This window comes from Gambusia affinis, linkage group LG11, assembly GCF_019740435.1.
Source record: "Gambusia affinis linkage group LG11, SWU_Gaff_1.0, whole genome shotgun sequence".
Taxonomy (NCBI): Eukaryota; Metazoa; Chordata; class Actinopteri; order Cyprinodontiformes; family Poeciliidae; genus Gambusia; species Gambusia affinis.
In genome coordinates this window covers 20,789,941-20,814,512 of record NC_057878.1, presented here as the reverse complement: position 1 = coordinate 20,814,512, position 24,572 = coordinate 20,789,941, and the positions used below count along the sequence as shown (strand labels likewise).

The 24,572-nt window shown below is 37.0% G+C and overlaps 1 protein-coding gene across 1 annotated transcript; it reads left to right on the top strand.

Moving 5' to 3' along the window:
• The first annotated feature begins 1,340 nt into the window (after positions 1-1,340).
• ptprna (protein tyrosine phosphatase receptor type Na) lies at positions 1,341-23,813 on the top strand. Its single transcript, XM_044132655.1, has 24 exons — positions 1,341-1,673; positions 5,941-5,991; positions 10,102-10,212; positions 10,485-10,602; positions 10,696-10,843; positions 11,008-11,203; positions 12,572-12,718; positions 12,831-12,956; positions 13,092-13,126; positions 13,246-13,496; positions 14,023-14,109; positions 14,204-14,283; positions 14,431-14,495; positions 16,898-17,107; positions 18,193-18,459; positions 18,549-18,696; positions 18,885-18,958; positions 19,222-19,299; positions 20,047-20,166; positions 20,355-20,521; positions 22,147-22,200; positions 22,364-22,428; positions 22,613-22,686; positions 22,807-23,813. Exons 1-24 carry the CDS (start codon positions 1,598-1,600, stop codon positions 22,876-22,878), a joined length of 2,820 nt encoding a protein of 939 aa, XP_043988590.1. The 5' UTR covers positions 1,341-1,597; the 3' UTR covers positions 22,879-23,813.
• The last annotated feature ends 759 nt before the right edge of the window (positions 23,814-24,572 follow it).

Genomic DNA, 24,572 nt, shown 5'->3' with positions numbered 1-24,572 from the left:
TTGTTATTGTTGTCTGTCTTGCCAGCTATGACGTGTGCTTTGTTGGCCTGGTCATCCGTGTGAAAAGGACTTAATCACAAAGGTTATTTATATGATTAAATAAAGATTTAAGGGCTGCACAGTGGCACAGTTGGTAGAGCTGTTGCCTTGCAGCAAGAAGGTCCTGGGTTCGATTCCCGGCCGGGGATCTTTCTGCATGGAGTTTGCATTTTCTCCCTGTGCATGCGTGGGTTCTCTCCGGGTTCTCCGGCTTCCTCCCACAGTCCAAAAACATGACTGTCAGGTTAATTGATTTCTCTAAATTCTCCCTAGGTGTGAGTGTGTTGTTTGTCTTGTATGTCTTTGTGTTGCCCTGCGACAGACTGGCGACCTGTCCAGGGTGAACCCCACCTCTCGCCCGGGACGCAGCTGGAGATAGGCACCAGCAACCCTCCCGACCCCATTAGGGAAGAAGGACGTTCAGATAATGGATGGATGGAATAAAGATTTAATAACAAACAAAATTTGGGAAAGCAAATACTACGTTTAAGCAAACACTAGAGGGCGTGAGAGCACAGCAATATGAACTTAGAAGCACCGGTTCTTCTAACTTTAAAGCTTTAAATTTAGGCATGTTATTACCGAATAGGAAGGGGTGTCCAAAGTCGGTCCTCGAGGGCCGGCATCCTGCACGTTTTAGTTCTCTCCCTGGTAGCACCAACAACCTTATCAGCATGTCAATGTTTTTCTTAGGTCTTCTAACAAGCCATCATTTGATCCAGGTGCGTTAAACCAGGGAGAGAACTAAGACATGCAGGATGCCGGCCCTCCAGGACCGACTTTGGGTCATCTTTTTCACATTATTCGTGGATTGTTTTAGGCCCAAAATTGCAGTTTAATTGATTTTTAATGCAAAATATGGCTGCTATATGGGATGGGTGATGTTAATTAATGTGCAGCTCCCCTCAGCTTGTATTACAAATGTATATTGTTATAAGTTCTAAGAGGTTTCATCTAATATACATTTAAATGTTTCTATTACAAGAGTAAGATTCACTACTTATGTTAAATATGTTAAAATAATGAAGAGCTTGAATTATGCAAAAACCAAAAACCAAAAGATAAATAAATAAATATACATAAATAAACACTCCACGTTTTTCTGTGCGTGCACCCATTGTACACACAGGGTACAACTGCACTTATGTCATTTCTGAATGGGAGGAATATGGAATATGGAAGTGAACGGCTTCGTTGACTCCCCCCATTCTCTCTGTGTTTTTTCCACCTTGATGACGCAGCTGCAGGTTGGTTTCTTCTGTTGCTGAGAGCTCTCCGTTTCGCTGTTTCCGCAGCGGTGCTGTCGTGAGTCGGTATTACGCTGCGTGTCCACGGTCTGTGCCCTCCTCCTCTATCCCCTCGCCCCGCCTTTTTATCGGGAGGGTTTCTTCTTCCCTATCCATCCATCATTTTTATTCCCTTCTCAATTTTTTTTTTTGTTCGTCCCTGTACACGATCTTGACGGCTCAGTTAAACATAATGGGGATTTAAAACAATTGGGAAACTCTCAGAGTCTTTCTCTCTCCATCCATCCGTCGCACTAAAGCTTCAGGGGATCATGCAACATCTGAAACCATGGCGAGCTCTGCTCCTTCTGGCGGTGCTCTACCAACCAGCTGTCTCTGAGAAATACGGTAAGATGATGATCCTGCATATTACAGTTTAGTTAAGAGAGTGAACAGTGTACAGCTACATATTCTACTGTAAAACATCCTTACTTTGTATGGTGCATCAAGTGCGTTTGTGCATTTCAAGAGGGAACTGTACATGTCTTTACCAAATTCACTCAGTGATTGCATCTGTAGGTAAATACAGGAGGTTGTAATCATATTAAACAGGGGAGGAGAAGAGATGGAAGATAAGAGAGGATGGGGAAGAGAAACACTTAGTCTGTTTCATAGGCTGTTTTATCCTCTAGCATCATAAAAGAACAGGTTAGACCATATCGCTCATGACATCTCCCCACTTTCTTTTTATTGTGCTTACAGTTATCTTTTTGCCATAAAGACAGAGTGACACAGAGCCACACGCTCTAAATGGAACATTAGAATGAAAACACCAACATTACATTGCATACATAAAATTGAAAACGCACTTATTTGTTGTGTTTCAAATCCAAAACTTCATCTATGTCTTCTGTGTTTAGGGAATAAAATGGAAATCACATTAAACATGCTCAGTAAAGGACAGTTAGAGGAGTAGAGGTACAATTATAATTTCTAATACATTTGCTGTTTTCCATTCATGCCCATGGAAATACAGTGACATCTGCAGTGTTTTCTGGCAGTTTAATGTCATTTACAATAACAGTCTTGCTGAGATTATTTAGAACTGATTTTGACTTGTATAGATTATTACTTGTTTTTGTTGGTAGCTGCATTGATTTGACCTTTTTAATGAGACAATTGTGCAACAAGTGAGTTTCATACCCATTAGTCTTTTTATTTTATTTTTTGTTTCCACATCGGTGCGGAAGCAAATCTTGTTGTCTTTACAAGATTTGAATTTAGCATTCCACTGAAGAAATTTAGCCACTGTTGACTTCAATTAAAGTATTTTCCTTTTGCTCATACGCTCAGCCCCTGAAGATAAAAAGAGCATCACCATTGGCTTACCCTCCTCTTTTCTGTATTTAAGAGACAGCCTGATAAGCAGCTGTGATCAACAAGGAGGTTGTGTCAGTACCATGAAGGAAAATCAGTACTGGTTCTTTCAATCACTGACATCTCTTTGCCTCTACTGTTGTTTTTTTCACTCTTCAGATTTATCCAGCTGTTTGTCTGAAAAGCCGTCTGTTCATACGTGCGGTGGTATGATGCTCATGTCTCCGTTTACATCTTAGCAGTCAGTTTTTCTCCCGTTAGGCTCAGATGTCCTGTTGCTATGAGAAACACTGCTTTTTGGATGATTGCAATTTTTGGGCTATTTTGCAAGGATTTGCTACACAATATCTGTTTTGTAAGAAAGAATAATAATTGGAGATGCACAGTGACACATTTGCTATGTCCTGAGTTTAATGCCTGGGACTTTCTGTATGGAGTTTGCATTTTCTCCTTGTGCATGTTTGGTTTCTCTCCAGGTACTCCAGATTCCTCCCACAGTCCAAAAACAGGACTGCTAAATTAAGTGGTCTCTCAAATTGTTGTGAAGTGTAAGTGTGCAGAGTTGTTTGTTCTGTGTGTCTCTGTGTTTTCCTGCAATGGACTGGCGACCTGTCCAGGGTGTACACAATGACAAATAATTCCTATGTATGTATGTATGTATGTATGTATGTATGTATGTATGTATGTATGTATGTATGTATGTATGTATGTATGTATGTATGTATGTATGTATGTATGTATGTATGTATGTATGTATGTATGTATGTATGTATGTATGTATGTATGTATGTATGTATGTATGTATGTATGTATGTATGTATGTATGTATGTATGTATGTATGTATGTATGTATGTATGTATGTATGTATGGATGTATGTATGTATGTATGTATGTATGGATGGATGAATGGATGGATATTAATTTGTAGATATTTTGGTCAAAAGATGGAATTTTTGCCAGCTGCATGGTTGTTTATAGCTATGTGTCTTTGATAAGTATTTATTTAAGTTAGATTGAAAACCCACCTATTTGGAGTTGCTTTTGAACCTAATTGGAACATTGACCAACATATTTTATTGTGTATTAATAATTTTGATTATGGTAATTTAGAAAATGTGGTTTCTCAATTGATGACTGTGCAGTGTTTCTTTGACTTTATTTTTGTCTTTTTATGATGTATAGCACTTTGAACTCCCTTGCTGCTGAAATGCGCTATGCAAATAAACTTGATTGATTGAATGATTGATTATTTGTTGTTATCCTAAACTGTTTATGTAAAAAAAAATTGCTTGATTAGTGACACTGTCTATCAAGTAGGATCAAATGTCCTACTATTAAACCAAAACTGTGACAATAGTGACACAGAAGTCCTAACTAGTACGATTTTGCTGTGTTAGTCACTGATAGTCATATTAAATTAATGTGTTTTTGACACTCATATTTTTATTGCTCCAAAATTCTGCAATAAAAACCGTGACGTTGAATAGCCAAAATTATTTATTACTGATTTGATTTATTGATTGATCATTTGATATAACTGTAATGAAGGAAAAAATGTGCCCCAATGTCATTGTGCTTGTATACATTGTACAGAAATGCACAATGACATTAAAGACTACTTTACCTTTCGGTATGTAGGGTAAGGTGGTCATTATAAACATTTTCAATGTTCTTAATGGCTTTTTGATTGCAATTCCGATTACCAATTTGAAACAATACAAATCTAGTTGGACGTTTGTCGGTCTAGTTCAGTGTTTTCCTTCTCCAGTAAAACATACTGAGGCCAACTGGTACAAAAGTTCTACTACTAAGCCAAAATGTCACTACAGTAAGACAAAAGTCTATAGGGTGCACTCTAGGGTGACCATTGCGGCACTATGGCAAACTAGTAGGACTGTTGCTCTTTCTGGTCTAATGAAGCAAGAAGACTGTTATTTTGAAGAAGTACAGCGAAATATGGAATAAGCATGAGCAAATGTCTAAATTGTGGAGTAAAGGGGCAACCCAGAAAGGAGCAGGAAAGTGATGGCTTACATCAAGAATATCGAATATTTACTCAAACAGGTTGCCATATGGGTCTTTTGCTTCTGAAAATGTTTAATACTGGGAATTTTTTTACTTGAAATCTGATTCTGTTGTTTTTTTTTTTGTCTTGCCTTTTTGGTTCAACAGGTGCTCTGTCCCTCACATCAGTCAGAGTTTGACTGGCACAGAAATGTAACCCAATTTTTCAAAGAAAATAACAACGTTGGACTCTTTCTTCTTTTACCAACCACTCTAATAAAGGTTAATCATTGCTGACAGGATAGTGCACAATGGCGCAAGACTCTGTTATTTGTAAAGGACAGCACCTTTGCATGTAATATTGACACTTGGGAAATGTTTCTTTCCTGAAACTAAAATAAATGTTTTTTAGTCAAGTTTCAGGAGAAATTATGAAAGCGCAAAACATTTTATGTGTGTTTCGTTCTATGGATACGTGTAACTATTGCATGTTTAATTTCATTTAATGAGATAAAATCATTCTCAACACTAAAGTTTATGTGCTATATTTAATTTTGTTTGCAAGTTCAGATTACTGATTATGTTTAATTTAGTTAATCCATGCTCTTCAAGCATGGATTTCCAAATTTAAAGAGATCCAAGTTGTGCTGTGAGACAGAGAAAAGCCAGAAAGCCAGACGGTCTTATCCATGCATTCATATCTTTCTCTGACCACCTGTTCGTTCCCACACTACTAATACATCAAGGTCTTACTCACCAAGCTAAAATAGAAAATTTTAACAGTTAAAAAATAAAGACAGAGGTGTCACCAGAAGCTGTTTAGAAGCATGTTTAGAAAAGGACATTTTTGTACCAATGTTATTTTCAGATCCAAAGCTTTAAACTAAACTATGCAAGTACTGCAGATGTCTCTAGGTTGTTGCATCACTAATTGAATGATAGAAAATAAAGTAGTTTGATAGATAAAAATAGTGATTTTTACATTGCAGCGTATAATGAAAAAGTGTTTCTTTGAACCAGTTTAAAAAACTACTCCTACAGCTAATTTTATTAGTTATGCTCAAGCTAAAATTCTGATTTGAATTATTCTGAAATCAGAATGACAGTTTTTGCAAAACTATTTCTCCTACTTGGTTCAAAGAAACCTTTTATTCACTGTATGTGAGACCAATTTAAGTAAGTGAATCTGGACTGGACTCTTTTCGCCCCTAAGTGTGCTTTAATTCAACTGTTGGCATGGAAATATCTGCAATAGATGGTAATCTGTCAGCTTTCTCTGTGTCGTTCTCTCAGGTTGCCTGTTTGAGAGAAAACTGTGCACAAGGGATCAATTCTGCTCTGATGGTGAGTACAACCTGCAGTCATGCAGAAAAAATTGACTATGTCATTTTTGTTAAAACTTCATGTTGTATTTTTTGACCCAAAAATGTGAATACGTATGTAGTAGCTTTAAGTGCACACACAAACATAGATAGATATTAAAACATGTATTTAGTGTCAAAATAAGCACAGGGTTAAATGTTTGTGTACAAAAATAGACAAAAAAAAAATCAAGGATTCCTCCCCTTTTACTTCATTCGTCTTCATCTCTCCGTCACCTGTCCCTCTATTTTTCGTCATCTCTATCTAAACCCCTCCCCACTGACCCCCAGTTTCCATAGCAACACTGACATCATGGTGAGGCCAACTCCCCCACAGTTGTTGTGTTGATACAGCGATGAGTCACTAACGCACTTACGTCCCTCTCTGTGGAAACGGCACTTACGCACACACTTGATGGTTGAGCAGAATACCAAATGGATAAGTGAGCTTACTTACACTCCCAAAGAAAGGAAGAATAGGAGAAAAACATTCAGAGATCCACCCAAAACACTGTTATTTTTAAACCACTTTGCTTTTTCAACAGCCTAGTATGCAAAATAAGCCATAAGCAACCTTATTTGGCCCCAACAAAAGCTGATTAAGATTTTTTTAACAGTCTCACACTTTTTAACAGTGTGAGAGACCCTTAACACCATGAAGGAAATAAAATGGCAGCCATTGCATTCTATAAAAAAAAATCCTGCAATGACTAATACTACAACATTTTGAAAAAAATGTTGAGAGAAATGTTTTTGAGACACTAGTACAGAAACAGCAGCAGAATTTTGTTAATTGGCTAAAGTCATACTCTGATTTCAAAATTGTTGCTGCTATAGGTGACCACTTTTTACCACTGATGCCCATAATTTTACCAGACAATACAAATTTTACCTACTTGGTAAAATTCTACTGTGCCATGCTTGTCGTTTTAGCAAAACATACTGAAGTTATGAGGCATATCCTCCCAATACTGAGAGACATAACTTTGTGACTGAACAATGACCAATAATTGATTCATTTTCTCTTTGGGTTGAGGAGAGAGCTTTGATCTGCACATTTAATGTATAATCTTCATTTATAAATAGGTTTGCAGTGGTTCCATAAAATATTAAAAAATATACAACCTGATTGAGTTAGGGCATTTTAAGTGTCATAAACAGAACAATATTGCATTTTAGTGTAAGGTTGGCAACCCTGGTTATGGGGTTAATCTATTAACAGGATTAGCTATTCCATCAAAAAAATGGGCCAAAGTTACTAATGTCTATGCAAAAAGGTGGGTAAAAGTTACCAAGAAGGGGGCAGAAAAAAATAATCTATGATTTGAATCCCTAAAACAATTTTTGGATTAAAACAAATTGTTCACATTTCCATTCTTATACCAGTATAACGCTAGCAAGGTCACATAACAACTGGTGCCTATCTATAAGGGACAATGAGCAAAAAGCATTCTACCATGGATAGGTCACCAGTCTGCCGCAGAGACATTCACAACAAATGGTCATTTGTAAGCATACTCATGACTTAGAGAGACAAATTAACATTATGTGCATTTTGAAAGGAATGAAAAACAAAAAGGCTTCGACCAGTGCAGCAAGAAAGACGAATTGAAAAAGATGAAACACAAACAACAGAAAGACAATCACAACATATAAACACAACAATCTACTTGCAATGTGGGACCAAAAAGGGAGAGGCAGCTGTGGCTCTATAAGTAGTCATTATCTGGCTGGAACGTTTAGAGTCCAATTCCAGCTTTCTATCCTGCCACAGGTTGATATTCAAGGCAAGGTACTTAACCTCAACCTCAAGCTGCCTACTGAACAGCATTCTAGGGTGTACTCCTGTGATTCAAACAAAATCACTTGGTGTATGCCTAAAAAACTGGTTATAGAAGGTCAGTCCACTTATTGTTTGGGATCTCTGTAACACATAAAGGGAGAGAATGGGCTTTACTTCACTGTAGCTCATCATTTAAGCAGCAGACATTAAGGACTTACAGTGACCCTTTAAACTAAACTGAACAAAGCAATTTGAACTTGCACAACAATAATTTCCTTTTCACTGATGAGAGCTATTAGAGTCTCCTAAGTAGAGTGTTCTTAGGCTTTATCAATTCTGTGGTTCATCAAAAAGTAGTCTTTCATCCATAATTGCTATAAAATGTTTAAAAGCATTTGCTGAAACACAGCTCTCCATGTACTGGCAGTAAATCTCAACAAAGTAAAAGATAACCATCTTAAACCAGCAACTTCTGCTTTTAGAATCAACACGCTGGAAGGAATAAAATCACATTCTGCTACATATCCTTGTTTCATCTCTGCTACTGGAAAGATAAAGCATTTTTACTTTTTTGTGATGTTTAAGGTACTTAGCTTGAACATTTTAATGTCCTTTTAAAGTTTTGGACATTACGAAAGTCCATTGAGAACCTACTCTATAAATGAAAAAGCTCTTTGTTCTGCTATAAAAATTAGTCTATTGGGTGTTAGCACATAGAAAGGTGGTAATTTGATTAATAATACATTGAAGCAGGGCCACATCTTAAACATGCATAACTTGTGACCTAGAGTTGGCCACCCTTATGATACATAAACACGTAATCATGAAGACTTGGTCACACTTGGTCATGAAGTCTTTCACAAACAAATTTGAAAAGTGTGGTTTGTATTTGGTTTTTTGCCTCTTTTATCACAATATAAACAATTAAGCCATCATTAAAATTATTATTATGCCTCTTGTTATAATTTCTGCCCATATTTACATTTTTAAATGAATTTGAACTGTGCTACTTATTCACTATCAACTGATATAAACCAATTGGACCTGAGAAATATAACACAATATACAACTAATGGTAAATTTCTGGAATTTTAATATCTGAAATAGAAAAATAATGTACTTCATAAAACGCATATAAAAATATCATAAACACTGTCATTTTACCACAAACAAAAATAAGCTCATAACTGTGAAGGTCAAACAAATTTTCAGGGCTAAAATATTAAGTACCTACCTAACATGTGTTGTTGTATTGAATTTTTACTGAAAGACTATAATTAGATTTTTAGACTTTCCTTCATAGTAGCATACTGACATGTACAATCATATTTATAGATTGGCTAATATCTAATTATTGCTATGACCTGTCATGTTTTCATTCAACTTTCACTGTTGCTTCCATCATCATTAACTCCCTTCTCCATATTTTATCTTACCATGATAGGCAAAAATCATTGTAAATTTCATCATGATTATAGACGAAGTCTGTTACAAAAGTACAAACAAAAGCTAAACCAAACCGCGTGGGTGTGTATCAATCCCTACACTTATATTCACATTCAGGTTTTTGTTTTACTTGGAAATCAGTCTGACCTAACATGACTCACACCTTCCCCCATGTGCAGCTCCTGACTTTTTGCCATTCTGTTTCTGGTTATAAAACTGTCTTATCAGCTCAGTATAAATCCCCCCCAGCCCTCATATCTCACTGTAGCAGATTTGGTTGTGTGCAGTTTAGCCGGTGTTGTGTCTGCAGTGACTCATCAGTGCACCAAATGGGAAAAAAAAATCTTCTCCCTGCATTATCTTTCTTCTCACTGCATTTATGATCTATATAGCAATCTTTTCTCACAGAAAAATCTGAGAAAACTAAGTTTTGTCAAAAAATTAAAAAATCAAACCAGACTGTCCCTACAGCTTAAAACAGCTGTTTCAGGCTCGCTAAACTGGGTTTAAAAACAGACACTGGGAGAAAAAAACTTGTCAAACCAACAGTGAGAATCAATACAGATTTCAAATTTTTCAAACACTAACTGACTTGAGTAATAGATGTCCATCCATTCATTATTCTGAACGTGCATCTTTGCAGGGTTACAGGGTGGGGGGTTGGTGCCTATCTCCAGTAGGTATTGGGCAAGAGGCAGGATAACATAAAGACACACAATCATGCACTAAGAGCAAACTAAAATATTTAAATAAAAAAAAGTGTTTTTGGGCTATGGGAATTAGCTGAAGTACCCTGAGAGAGCACAAGAAGAGCAAGGCAACTGTGCCTTTTTTTTTAATGCATAATATGTATGCATATTCCAGATGGGTTGTTTGGTCAGTGTCGGAGCTCCAATCAGGACCAGATCCAGTACCAGGTGACAGTTCCTGTTCTGAAGAGGATGCAGGAAGTCCTTAAACAGCTCATGCTGCAAGGTAAGACAGATCATAAAAAGTATCAATAGTTGGGAAATATTTAGAAAAGTACAACAGGTAAAAGTAAATTTTATGTTGAGTTAGGAGAGAAGTGCTTCATGAAGTTATTCCCCAATGTTTTTGAAGGATGTTAGACATAAAACCTTTCATGATATAAAAAATTCTGTAAAAAAAATGTAGAAATTTTCTGCTGAAATGTATGCATTTTTCACACGCCCTCCTAAAGCTGATCTTTTATGGTCTTGCTTAATTTTGGTGTGTTTTGTGTGCAGGTCTGTCATGGCAAGATGACATCACCCAGTACATTTTATCAAAAGAACTGAAGAGAGTTCCCCATACCACTGCTCTCTCAAAGCCAATCTCCTCATCACCCTCTTCTCATTCATCTCAGTGAGCACTTGTACTCAGATGCTTGATGAACAAGCTACAATCATGCAGAGCAATACCCATGTAACTCTTGCGTGTCTCTGGACTGTTTAATAGCTCCAAACAGCACGTCTCCCAGCACCCCAACTCTAAATCAGGGTCCACATCTTCTGGTGGTAAATATGTGGACTACATGTATGTTGAGCCTCCTCAGTCCCCACTGCGTATGCAAACAGCACCCTTGGACCCATACGCGTATCACCAGGTAAATAAGCATGCTTGATATAAACCTGCCGAAGTTGACTGGTTTAATTTAAAGTCATAGTTTCACAGCAGTCAAATGTTTAAAACTAAACTCAAGCCAAGATCAATCCTCAATGTAGCTGATTCTAATTATGAGTAATAGCTTTTAATCTTGGTCAATCACAGCATAGATACCAAGACGAAGTGGAGAGATCTCTTCTGAATGCAAGAGGCGGATATGTTCGCCCCTCTTCAAGGTCACAGGGTAGCCAGAGGGAACAAGAGTGGGACCGGCAGCTACTGCAGGAAGTTCTGTCTTTATATCTGGCATCTGCGCAGCCGTCTTATCGGCATAGAGGGTCTGTTCCCATAGCTCCTGCAGGTAAATCCATATTCATCTTATTTATTGTTTTACATTATTATCTCTTGGTTAGCTCCAAGAGATCTTGCATTCTTGACTTGGAAATTATGTTCATTGTATTATAAATCATTGATTTTGGCAAAACAAAAAAAACAAAAAAAAAAAGCATATTCACATAGCTCTAGTCTTATTAGATATTTTACAAACTAAAAATGTCAAAGTATCCATATTCTATCCATATGATTGTTGTCCATTCTTTATTTAATATTTGTTTTATTTGAGAAGGTACTGTGTATATATGTGTATATTTTTGATTAAGAAATGTAGGTATGATGAAAAATACGTTTGAAGATTGTTAATTTTACAAAGCAAGGAGCCTCATCAGAATGCTTATTCTCACTAATTTATTGAAAATTGCAGTACATTTTATTTCAAGATTTATTATGTGATCTTTTAAATCTTCAGTAATAGTTACTTGTTTACTGAAATGTACTAGTGTTAGTCCAGCTCTTTCAAAATTTTAGAAGAGCACTACTGTTTTTTTTATTATTACTTCTTAGGCCACTTTCATCTGGCATGAATTATTTAGACCCAAAGGAATCTTTTAACTCAAAATGATGAATCTGCTGTGAAGGCACAGGATGAAAAAAAAGCAAGTTTTAGATTCTGTCTTTTTGTTTACAAAGCCAATCAGAAACAATATTTTCTCTTTCCTTTATTAGAATCTAGACAATTTTAAAGTCAGATAAGAGAGGAGTAAATTAGCACCAATAATTAACAGTACTATAGATTGATTAAATGAATTTAGTATATGCAGATCTTTTCCAATTCTTATTTTTTCCTGTTTATTAGATGTTTGACTGTAAGAAACTACTCTTACTCAGCTATATAATTAGATATGACACTTTTTTCTTTTGCGCTATTGGTCCCTGGTTAATAACCTTCTTCCAGTTTTTGTAAGACCAAATATGCAATTTAATGTCAGTCAAACTGTGTTTTGATTGGCATTTCTGTGAATACAAAAAACATAGTAGAATTTAGTTACTGGCAGAACATTCCAAGTGACAGTGTCAAACTAAAAACTTTCAACGGGATTTTTCTGACACATTTTTAAAGTTATATTTAAAGAATAACAGTTATTTGCTTTCTAGACAGAACAGCAGAAATATGTTCATATTAAAATGAACAGGTTAAAAAAAAACTGATCTAATGAGGGGAAAAACCAGAGTCTTAAAGATTTTAATAAGCAATTAAAATCTAACAGATTATTACTGTAGATAATACTGTTGTTGGTGTCAGTATTTTAAGATTGCCTATCCATGCTAAAATGTCTGATAAATTCCAAACACACACAATTCATTCATGATAAGTTTCTGTTTTTATGTGCAGGTTTGCCTTATTATGAAGATTTAGAGATACCAGTGGACTATGTGGAAGACTACACTCTAGAGGAGAGGCTTGGTACTGCAGGAAGACAACCAAACATTCAGAATAAGAAAGCTCCACAGGAGTCTGCTCCCCTGGTTGCAAATAATGGTGAACAAAAGGGCTTAAGATTACAGTTTTTCTTTAGTAGTGTAAAACCTCTAAGTAAAATCTAGCACAACCTGCTTGCTAGCTGTGTAAATACACTGCTCTTCCATGTTAGATGGCTTGCTCCAGAGGATGTCAGGTGTCTTGCAGAAGTACAACATTGATCCCAGGGAACTCAGTCAGGAGCAACTCTACAAGCTGGCTCTTATACTGCAGCTGCTGCAAGGGCAGGACAAGACAGGTACAGCATGAAATATTTACTTCTCTCGAGTTCTGCTACTTTTTAAAAAATAAAGTAAAAGGTTCATATTTAGGAGGCAAGGTGTATCATGTTTTAATGAGCAAGTCTGAAACTGAACTTTGTCTCTGAAAATAGACCCAAATGAGAAAGATCTCATCGCTCTTAAAGAGGTATGTCAACCTTCATATTTAGCTATTTAGCAGTAATCAAAACATGTAACCATAAGCCTTTTGCACTGTTCAGCTAGATAGACCATCTGGACTGATAGACTGGTCTATCACCTTTTTAGATGCAGTTGTTACAAAAAGAAAGTATGTCCAAACCAGATAAGGCTGCTCCTGTTCCTGGTCCACTTGATGCTCCTGCTGCTCCCTCTGCTACAGTCCGTGATAAAGCTCTACCTAAGAGTGCCAGCACCCCTACATCTGCCTCCAAGCCTCCACAGGCTGCTCCCATTGAAGTTGAGAAAAGCTTTAAAGAGCCTTTAGTTGAGGGTATGGAAGGTAAAGAGGAGTATGGGTACATCGTCACCAGCCAAAGGTCAGCATTTGTGTTTATATCAATGTACAGTTATTATTTATGAACATTTGTAGAAAAAAATGGAGAACAGCTGATGCGTTAAACAAGATTTTGAACGCCTCCTGACATAAAACATAAACTATAAGGACTGTACTCCCTTATCCTCTCATACAACAATAACACATGGACTATCCTCACACACACACCACGGACTGTTTTCCTCACACACATATACAATCTGTAAATCTTATCTGCCATTATTTATCTTGTACTATAAACCCACTAATACATATATAATCAATTTCCTAACATTCTTGTATATTGTATGTATAATCTGTATAATCTGTGCACATAGCTCCCATATTTATATTTACCGTATAGTTATATTTATATTTATATTTAGTCTTGTACACCTGTAAATAAATATTCATATCCTGTATAGCACTTCTGGATAGATGCAAACTACATAGTGCAATGACAATAAAGTTGAATTCTATTCTGTACTATTCTATTCTATTAATATAACTGGGAACTATTTTTTCTGCAGTCCCCTGAGTCTGTATGATGGAGTGAAGCTTTTGCAACTTCTGGCTGAAAAAATACACCTGACAACCAGCAGCTTCATCAACATTAGGTAAGGGCAAAATAGTGTCACTATGCCAGAGGGCAACTATTTTACTTTTTTATGAGACTTCAACATGCATGCTGTTTTTGTTGTGCGTCACCAGTGTGGTGGGTCAGGCGTTGACTTTCCGCATCCGCCAGAATGAACACAACATGACGGCTGCAGAGGTGGCTGCGAAAGCCGGTGAGATGCACACATTCTCTCTAACACTTATGATGCATAGCAACACATACACATGGGCATTGTGCGTGGGCACTTTATTCAGTCACACTTGCAGTTTTGTGCTTTTCTCCAGTCTTGTTTTTTGAGATGCTTTTTCCACCTCAACAGAATCTGAGAAGAACTTTCTGGAGTCTGAGACTGGCCTGAAAATCATTCAGACTGGTGTAGGAGAGGTAATTTAAACAGATGGTTAAAGAGACAGACTGTTAGTCAAAACTACTTTTGACTGTTATTTTTGATTTATCTTTTCATTTGCTTTTGTTTTTGTAATCATTTTAATTACTTCTAGCTATAAAGGCAAAAAACAAAAAAAGTAAGGTCTGGATACCCCCTTGTGTATCCACTTAGACTTTGTACACAAGCTGCATCTTAAGACTCATTTTTGTAAGTGGAGACCCAAGTTTCATTAGAGCGGAAGGCAAAATGTAATAATACAATTTAAACCAATTGTCTACCTGGTTTGCCTATTGTTGTACAAAATTGTAGGACTGCATCACAGTTGCCATCTACAGGAGTAAAAAAAGTGTTTCTTTTAATGAGCAGTTTAAGAACTTTTTAGTGTCGTTGCTGCCGAGGAAGTGACTTTAACCTTACAAATTAATAGCCATAACAACCGTGCCGCAATGACTCATACACTGCAATTGTTTGTCGGAAGTAAAAGTCTGTGAAAGGCGAAAGCAACATCTCCCTCTTATTAACAAAAATAACTTTGATTGTGGGGAACGATTTTGGAAAGCATCAGCTCCTACCTTGAAAAGTATTCCATGTGCATTGCATACCTTAATATACATTAGGTTATATTAAGATATATAAAACATTCAATCTCAAAAATGATCTAAACCAATCTGAAAGCATGGCTTTATCCTCCTTTCTAGAAGGTTTTGTATATTGAAATATAAAAGTCCAAGATTATTTATTCCCTGGATTCAAAATTTATTAAAAATCGACACAAACTTTGACGCCAATCCAATCAAGAATAAAATGTGATAAGTATCAAGCAATAGTTAACACCTACGAGGGAGAAAAGAAAGAGTGAAACAAATGTTTGCAACAAATCAAAACAAAAATACTTCTAATCCATACACTACTCTTAGTTTGAAAGTGAGACGGTGTGCCTTGCATGAGGTTCAACCTTCTGTTTTAACTCGTTTTGTTGAATCTTAGCACTAAGATTATAATAAAATATGTTTTTGATTCAGGAATCTAGTATTAATTTTGAGTGCTTAAAGCTGTATTATTTAGTTCTCAACTGTTAAACCTTGCTACACAATAAACACCAGCAGGGCATGCATCTTACCTTCAAGGACTGTTTTCCATCCCCCACTACCATTAAAGCTGTAATGCTGTGAGTCATTTTTTTTCTCCTGTCTGTGTGTGTGCATAAATCTGTAGCCAGAGCTAGTAAGTCAAGCGACACTTTCAGAAAGCCAGTACTTCACTTGTTGCCATGGCATTTAAACTCCTCCACCTCCCATCCTTTACTCCCAGATCCCAGGTGCTATGGCAACTGTCATACAAGCATTGGTAACCTCAGTATCTGCCATTCACACAATAAGCATCCCCCACATCTCCTACTTGGTGCAAAAAAGATTAATGACAAATTAAGCATAGATGATTTGCAAAAAAAAAAAAAAAGATAAGCTACTTTTCCTGCAATATTATGTATTTTATCTTTTAAATCATTCCATAATTTATAGTGATACTCATTGTACCTGCGTCACAGTTATAAGGTTGTTCATTTGACATATTTAGTAATTTAAAAAAATTCTTTTATAAAGATTTGCTTTAAAATCAGTGGTTTGCTATAATCTCACTTTAAGTAATATACTTAAGGCCTAATGCAATATTGTAGCTATTTAAAAACCGACCTATCTGATCATAGCAAAGAGCACTGCATGTCAAATTTTGATCAAAGTAAAGTTATAAATAAGAAGAGCACTGATAATAATACTTAAGAAAGGAGTTTTTATTCATGTTTTATATGTAACTAATCTATCGAAATTAAGCTCATCTGCAGATTTTCTTAATGCACGATGCACGTCAAATTAATTTTAAGCCTTTTGCATTACTTTGTAAATTATAGTTTTTTTTATTGAGATTAATAATTTGTATATAAATGTAAAAACACAAGATCTTAAAACTGTAACTGTTCATTTTGTCTATGTGGGTTGCATATTACAAACTGTTTTACAAACAGGTGGGATGACATTGCTTGGATAGCATTGATGTGCGGAGCGACCCGTGGGATGGTTGGTTGGTCTTTATGGAGACCTCAGCTGTCTTTTTACTAGATTTATAGAGCACAGCACTCTGACCTTTCAGACATCTGTCTGTGAAACTCAACCTTGTTGCTCGATGAGCACACACAGCTGTCCTGTGCTGATACAGAGAATCAAATCAATTGTGAAAATAACATTAGGCGACCTTTAAGTCAGAGTCATGACATAGCACACATTCTGAAGTAGCTTGACAACTGAGGTTCAAGACAAGCAATGCAGTGATACATATTTGATAATAGCAAGTTTTCTTAAAAGTTGTATACTCCAATGTTTGCTACTTTTTTTTTTTTTTCCAGAGGACAAATGCACGAGTTCTCCCTGAGGTAATTAGGATCCCTCCAGGATCCAGTGGTACAGTCATCACCCTCGTTTCCATGGCAGTGGTCGGAGGTGTGCTCGTACTGGCAATGGGCATAGCTTGTTTCAGGCACTATGGTCATCATGTAGCCAATGGTAAACTTGGCTTGGGTCCAGAAGGAGGAGCAGAAACACACTTTGACTACCAGGTGAGACTTTATAGAAAGTGTAAACCTAGCAGGGGTATTTTACAAATTCAAAATGGAACATGTTGGTAGCACTGTTGCCTTGCATCAAGAAGGCCCTGGGTTCGATTACCGGCCCGGGGTCTTTGTGCATGGAGTTTCTATGTTCTCCCTGTGCATGTGTGGGTTCTCTCCGGGTACTGCGGCTTCCTCCCACAGTCCAAAAACATGACTGTCAGGTTAATTGGTTTCTCTAAATCAAGGGTGTCAAACTCCAGTCCTTATGGGCCGCTGTCCTGCAGTTTTTAGATGTGCCACAGGTACAAAACACTGGAATGAAATGACTTAATGACCTCCTCCTTGTGTAGATCAGTTCTCCAGAGCCTTAATGACCTAATTATTCTATTCAGGTGTGGTGCAGCAGAGGCACATCTAAAAGCTGCAGGACACCGGCCCTTGAGGACTGGACTTTGACACCTGTGCTCTAAATTGTCCCTAAGTGTGTGCGTGCATGGTTGTTTGCACTCTCTGTCTCTTTGTTGTCCTGCCTGGACAGGTGACCTGTCCAGGGTGTACCCCGCCTCTCGCCTGAAACGTTTGCCGGAGATAGGCACCAGCAACCCTCCCGACCCCACTAGGGACAAGAGTGTACAGAAAATAGATGGATGGATGGATAAAGGAACATACTAAATTTAGATTTTATTTTCTTTAACTGTGTCAGATTTTTTTTCTGAATTTTATTTTAAATTGCTTAAGACTTGACTTTTAGAATGATCTACACCTCTCTGGTGTAGATCATTTTGAGGACTAGCACCTTTTCTTTTGTTCATTGCTATGTTTTCTAAAGCTCAAATTATGCAGCATACTATCAAATTCACCAGACTCAGAAGGAGTAGAAATTACCATGTTACCTTCAGAAAAACTGATGAGGACATTTTTAAAATGGAAAGAAAGTCTTCTCCTTCCTGTCACCTTTGGGAGCAAAATGGAGAAATTGGGGATAATGCTGGAGTTTGACGCATAATTCTAACATGCGTTTAATTGTATAAATCTTATACACCATCATTAGCTCAATGTATTAAACACATGCATTTAATCACTTTATTTAGGAGCTCTGTCGACAGCACATGGCCTCCAAATCTTCCCTCTGCCGTCAAGATTGTGTTGGAGGGGGGACCAGTGGCATGGCAGGGCCTGCATCAGGATCCGGGGCTGGCGGACGGAGGGGCACAGACACGTCCCGTGTGAGCAGCGTGTCGTCCCAGTTCAGCGATGGGCCGCAGCACAGCCCGTCCTCCACTCACAGCTCTACCCCGTCCTGGAGCGAAGAGCCAGCTCAGTCTAATATGGACATCTCCACGGGTCACATGATACTGGTGAGGGGACAACAGAGCACAGAAAGTGTAAAGGAAAAATACGTCCAGGTGCATGCGGTGTGAATATTGATTTCTCTTGTGTCGGCCAGGCATACATGGAGGATCACCTGCGTAACAAGGACAGGCTGCAGAAGGAGTGGGAGGCTCTGTGCTCCTATCAGGCTGAGCCCTCCTCTGTGTCTGTGGCCCAGGAGACTTCCAACATGGACCGAAATCGTCATGCTGAAGCCCTCCCCTGTTAGTCACCAATCAACCCTTCTTTCTGATAATTTCTGTCACTGTGTTTGCTCTGTGGAGTGAGTGCTTACATAAAAAGTGAAAAGAAGCACAAATAATAAATATTATTTTCTTTTTTTTCTTTTTTCTACTAATATTTTAAACACTGGTTGGCTGGAGACTCTTTACAAGCAATGTTTCTTTTTCAGATGATCACTCTCGTGTGAAGTTGAAGCAAGAAGTTAACACCAATAAACAGGATTATATCAACGCCAGTTTTATTGTAAGAAATCAGTGATACAATGACCAACATGAGCTCACCAAAAAGTCTAATTTTATCTTATTTTCCACTTATTAAATATGAAATTTTTATAAGATCTATTATTTAAATTAGGAGAATAAATAATAAAGAAAAGACAAACACTTAACATATACAAATTGAAATGTAATACCTGTTTGTGTTTCATAGTTTTCACCAGCTCACCTAATCTTCTTTCCTGCCAACAGAAGATCTGCATGACTCTTGTTTCTCTTTGTGACTTTCAGTTTGATCATGACCCTCGCCAACCAGCCTATATTGCCACACAGGGACCTTTGCCCCACACTGTTGCTGATTTCTGGCAGGTCGGTTAGGCTTTTTATTGGTATTTGTGCTCCCATCCTTGCATTGTGATGCATTTGTTCTTCAAAGAAACTGTGGAATAGGGTATGGGACAAGTTACATACGATAGTATATTATATTAGAAAATATAATAAAACGTTGGTGCACTTCAAAAGTATTTATAGTTCTTGAAGAAGAATAATAGTGAGAGAAACAATCAGGTTTCATGGTAACTCTAGAGAAATTGTAGAGACAAATGGCTCAGGTGCCAGAGTGCATTATCATTTTCAATCAATCAATCAATCAAACTTTATTTGTATAGCACATTTCAGCAGCAAGGCATTTCAAAGTGCTTTACATCAAATCAAACACAAAAATACAATGCAACATAGAATCAACAATAAAAACACAACATAGTCAGATTCCGTCAATAAATTTGCAATTGATTACGTTTTGAATACAACTCTAAACAAGTGGGTTTTTAGTTGAGATTTAAAGGAAGTCAGTGTTTCAGCTGTTTTACAGTTTTCTGGAAGTTTGTTCCAGATTTTTGGTGCATAGATGCTAAATGCCGCTTCTCCTCGTTTGGTTCTGGTTCTGGGGATGCAGAGCAGATTTGTCATTAACTGGACAAATCTGACTAGAAAAACAGTTCTCAAGATATGATCTTAACATTATAAATATGTAGTTCAACAGAAAACAGAACAACAGAAAACATTTCTCATTTCTTACTTCTCTGTGATAATCCAAGTGGTCCCTTTGAAATGCAGATGGTTTGGGAGAACGGCTGCACAGTGATTGTGATGATGACTGCTCTGGTGGAAGATGGGGAGAAGCAGTGCGAACGATATTGGCCTGATGAAGGTTCTTCTCTCTACCACATCTATGAGGTTTGTTTTCAGCTGCAACCTTTAAGTACAGGATGAGGAATCACAAATAAATGTAAGAAAAATAATTACCCTATTCTTGTAACATGAATATCTAAGGTGGTTTTTGCAAAATTGCAAGTTTTTGTAAGCAGGACATTTTAAACCTTTCCCCTGTATTTTTATCCTGCTTTTTTCTTTTTCTCACCCAGGTGAATTTGGTTTCAGAGCATATCTGGTGTAAGGACTTCCTGGTGCGTAGCTTCTACTTGAAGAATGTTCAGACGCAGGAGACAAGGACATTGACCCAGTTTCACTTGCTGAGCTGGCCAGGTGACGGCATTCCCACCTCTACAAGACCGCTGCTCGACTTTCGCAGGTACAGAAACTGCACAGTCTGCAGGAACAGCTAGTATGTTATATGAACATTACATATAATTAAGTCTTTTCTATAAATAAAAAAGGATGCAGTTTGAATGACGTGTTTAAGTACTTTTAAATACTTTCATCAAGTCCATGATTTTCTTTCTTCTTGTACCTTTCCAACCATTGATTGATGCAATATAATAAGGCATTCTTGCTTTTTATTTCATACCACATCCATCCTTCCATTCACCCATCCATCCATTCATACATCCATCCATCAATCACCCCGGTTCCCTGTCCTTCTTTCCCAGTGTGCAGGTTGATAGGTTTGTATTTTAACATCTCCCAGTGTCATTTTTGTGGTTTGCAGCTAGTACTCTGGCTCCAGTTGCATAGTCACAAAAATGAGCATTGGCAGGTGTGACTGGCTGCTGCAGGCTTCTCCTTCTCCTTCTCCTCCTGTCCTATCCCCACATCCTAACATCAAACTTGCAACCTTTATATGCCCTGTCAGTGTGTCTCTCACCGCAAATCTGGTCCTATAACAAATATTTCCATATTTCTTCTGCTTTCACAAAGTTTATTGTCATTCATTTTAGCAGTAACCACCTGTAACTGTTTAAGCCTCAATGTTTACAATACCTTGCAAAAGTTCTTCTACCTATTAGTTTTTTGGCATTGTGACACATTTCAACAACAAAACACATTGTGTTTAATTTCGATCTTGTGTGAGTCCACCAAAATTGGGAGTAGCCAAAAGGTATAATGTTACTCTGGAGGAGCTGCTGAGATCTGTAGCATAGGTCGGCATGACAACTATTTATCTTGCACTCCATATGGCTAGCTTTTATAGAAGAGTGTCCAAAAAACCATTAGAAATACAGTTTAACATTTGGAACAAGCCATGTATTGGATAAAGTAAGCATATCAAATGAAACTAAGATGTATTATTTTTGGAATTCTTTGTGGCGTTAAATGCAGGACCAGAAGAAAGTCTGTTTCTGACTGCAACAGATTTGAGACTGGGGAGAAAGTTCATCATCCAACAGGACAAAACTCTGAAACATGAAACCAGAGATACAGAAATGGTTTAGGTCAAACTACTTTTATTTGTTAGGATGGCACAGTAAAACTCCAGAGGTAAATCAAATTGATAAACTGTGCCAAGAATTGAAAACTGAATCTTTACGGATGTTCTCTGTCCAGTCTGACTGAACCTTGAGTCTCCAAAGTTGCAACGGTGAAAGAAATCTGAAAAAAATTTTTTAGCTGTCATCACAGTGAATTGTTTTACAAAGTGTTGACAAGGAATTATGCCTGCCACAATTTGCACAGTTTTGTTTTAAAAAATAATTCAAATCCATCTATTACCTTTTTCCTCTTTACAATTGTCCACTACTTTGTGTTGTTGTATCAAAAAAGTTAGAGAAAAACTGATGTTTGAAATGTGACAAAATGTGGGTAAGAATACTTTTGCAAGGCACACATTATATGGCTTTAATATTTCTAGCATATTGAAAATTGTGCAATATATATGCATTTCTCAATTTTAAAAAGAATCATATTATGTGATTTGTAATCAAGATTTTTTGTTCTTTTTTCTTTCTTTCTTCACTGTCCATTGGTTGTTCTTTTCAGAAAGGTGAATAAATGCTACCGAGGTCGATCCTGCCCCATAATTGTTCACTGCAGGTAAAAAAAGATACATATATATATATATATATATATGTTCTCAGTTTAGGTAAACTTTAATAATATATATATATATATATATATATATATATATATATATATATATATATATATATATATATATATATATATATATATATATATATTCTGGGGTTTTCTGCAGCGATGGGACTAGCAGGGCTGGCACATACATCCTCATCGACATGGTACTGAATCGCATGGCTAAGGGTGAGTCACACGCAATTTGGAAAATTTTAACATTTTCAAAGATCCAGTCTCTCTCCAGTCCAGTCTTTTACATGTGACACACTGTTAGTAGATGTCAAAGTTTAATTAACATAAGTTGACACCAGAGGGAGTTATAGTCTCAATACCGTCATAATATATATTTTTTCCTGTTTGTCTTCATTAGGAGTGAAAGAGATTGACATCGCAGCCACACTGGAGCACATCAGAGACCAGAGGCCTGGACTGGTTCGCACCAAGGTACCAGCTCCCTTTATCTGGTTGTGTGTGAAGTATTTCAGCTTAACTTTTCTGACTTTTTTTTTGGATGAAGTTCATCATAACCCAAATGTTTTCCTCTCCTTTGCGCCTCCTGATCAGGACCAGTTTGAGTTTGCATTGACAGCAGTTGCTGAGGAGGTGAACGCCATTTTGAAAGCCCTGCCGCAGTGATATGCAGCAGCTGAGGAATATGACCGCAACACATGCAGGCACACCAAAATACATGCTCCAAAGGAGATATTCACCATTCATCTAGGTTCATTATGCTGAGAAGTGTCTGCTAAGTCTTACTTAAATATTGTCATTACAGCCTTGTTTCCCTGTTTTCTATGTTGTTTTTTTAAGCTTTTTGGAGCTTACTGACATGAAAAATTGTGGTAACTGGTTTCTGGCAGGATACAAATAGGACCATATTTATTCACAATTACAATACAAATGTAATATTTATCATTGGTCTCTGATAAGTCCACCTTACTACGAAAGGATTCAGCCATCTGGCGTAAAGTAAACACAACTGTGTCTGTTTGAATACAGATCTAAGTTTTACACAACTTCTCCCATGAGTGAAGAAAGTATATGTGACCAAACAGTTGACTATGATGTCAAAAAATTTATCTCACTACCCGCTGACAAACGGACTTTTTTGCTGCATTGATAAGTAGACCAAAATTAAAACAACATCTATTCCATCAATCTTACTAAGGAAAAGCAAGGTTAGCTTACTGTTGAGTTTAAATCTTTGGATGTGGTGTTTTGTGTCTCAAGAAGTGTCAGTGGTGTCAATTTCTGGACATAATTTTTTTTTTTTCCTTTTCTTTCGAGGCTTTGTCTTTGCCTTGCTGATGTAAATGTTCTCTTCCGGCTGTGCTTCTTTAAGCATTGTATGCTGTCCATTGCTATCACCAAATCTTTCTATTTCTACACACGACGATGCTTTGTACGTACTCTTTTACCATCTTAGTCAATGTGTGCCCTTGTGATTAATGTAAATAATTCATACTGATGATTGTGTTTATTTCATGTAGCAGACAAACGGAAAATATCTATAAAAATGTATTTTTGACTTGACCTAAATAAATTTGTGATGTGATGCAGCAGAAAAAAAATATATTTCTGAGTCATTTTGCTTTACAGTGTCCTTTGTTTATCAAATGATATGGAGGCTAGAGAAAACATAGGTTTTAATTGTTTTCACTGATTTCTATCTTAAATAGTTGCCATTAAAGATGTGCCAATTGCCATTGCAACTGATGTCCAGTTCCTATGAAGCTTTGACCCTCTAATAGCAACATCAGTTGATTACAATTTCTAGCTAAAAATATGTAAAACAAATAAAATTCTAGCCATCAATCCAGTGTGTGAGAAGAGTTGCTTTAAACAAGGTATTACCAACATTAATAAAATAAATAAAAATTATTAGGGAAATTTATTTTAAAAGCGTCTTCTGAATTTTATTTTAGTGATTGGTCTACTTGGCTTTGCTCTGTGCATTCCCCAGAGAACGTAGATCCTAACGTTTCCAAAATGCTGCCAACACTTCCAGATCCAGAACGTTCCATGACAGAGATTGAAAACTCAAAAAGAATAAAAACCGAGTAACTTGATTGTGCAGAAAGTAGCCTTCCTGTTACCTGCTGAAACTCTTTCTAAATCTCACTTACTTACAACTTGGATAACCAACACACATGAATAATTATAAAAAGTTTCTTATTTTCTTTCTCTGACTTTAGTTTTGAACAGCTTTAAGGCCGGCCTCCCACAACTCATACTTTCCACAGATCTTGTGTATGCTGCGTTCACTGATTAGAAAAAATTGACCAATTGAGTTTTAGACCAGCCTGTCAGGCCTAATCAAGTTCAATTCA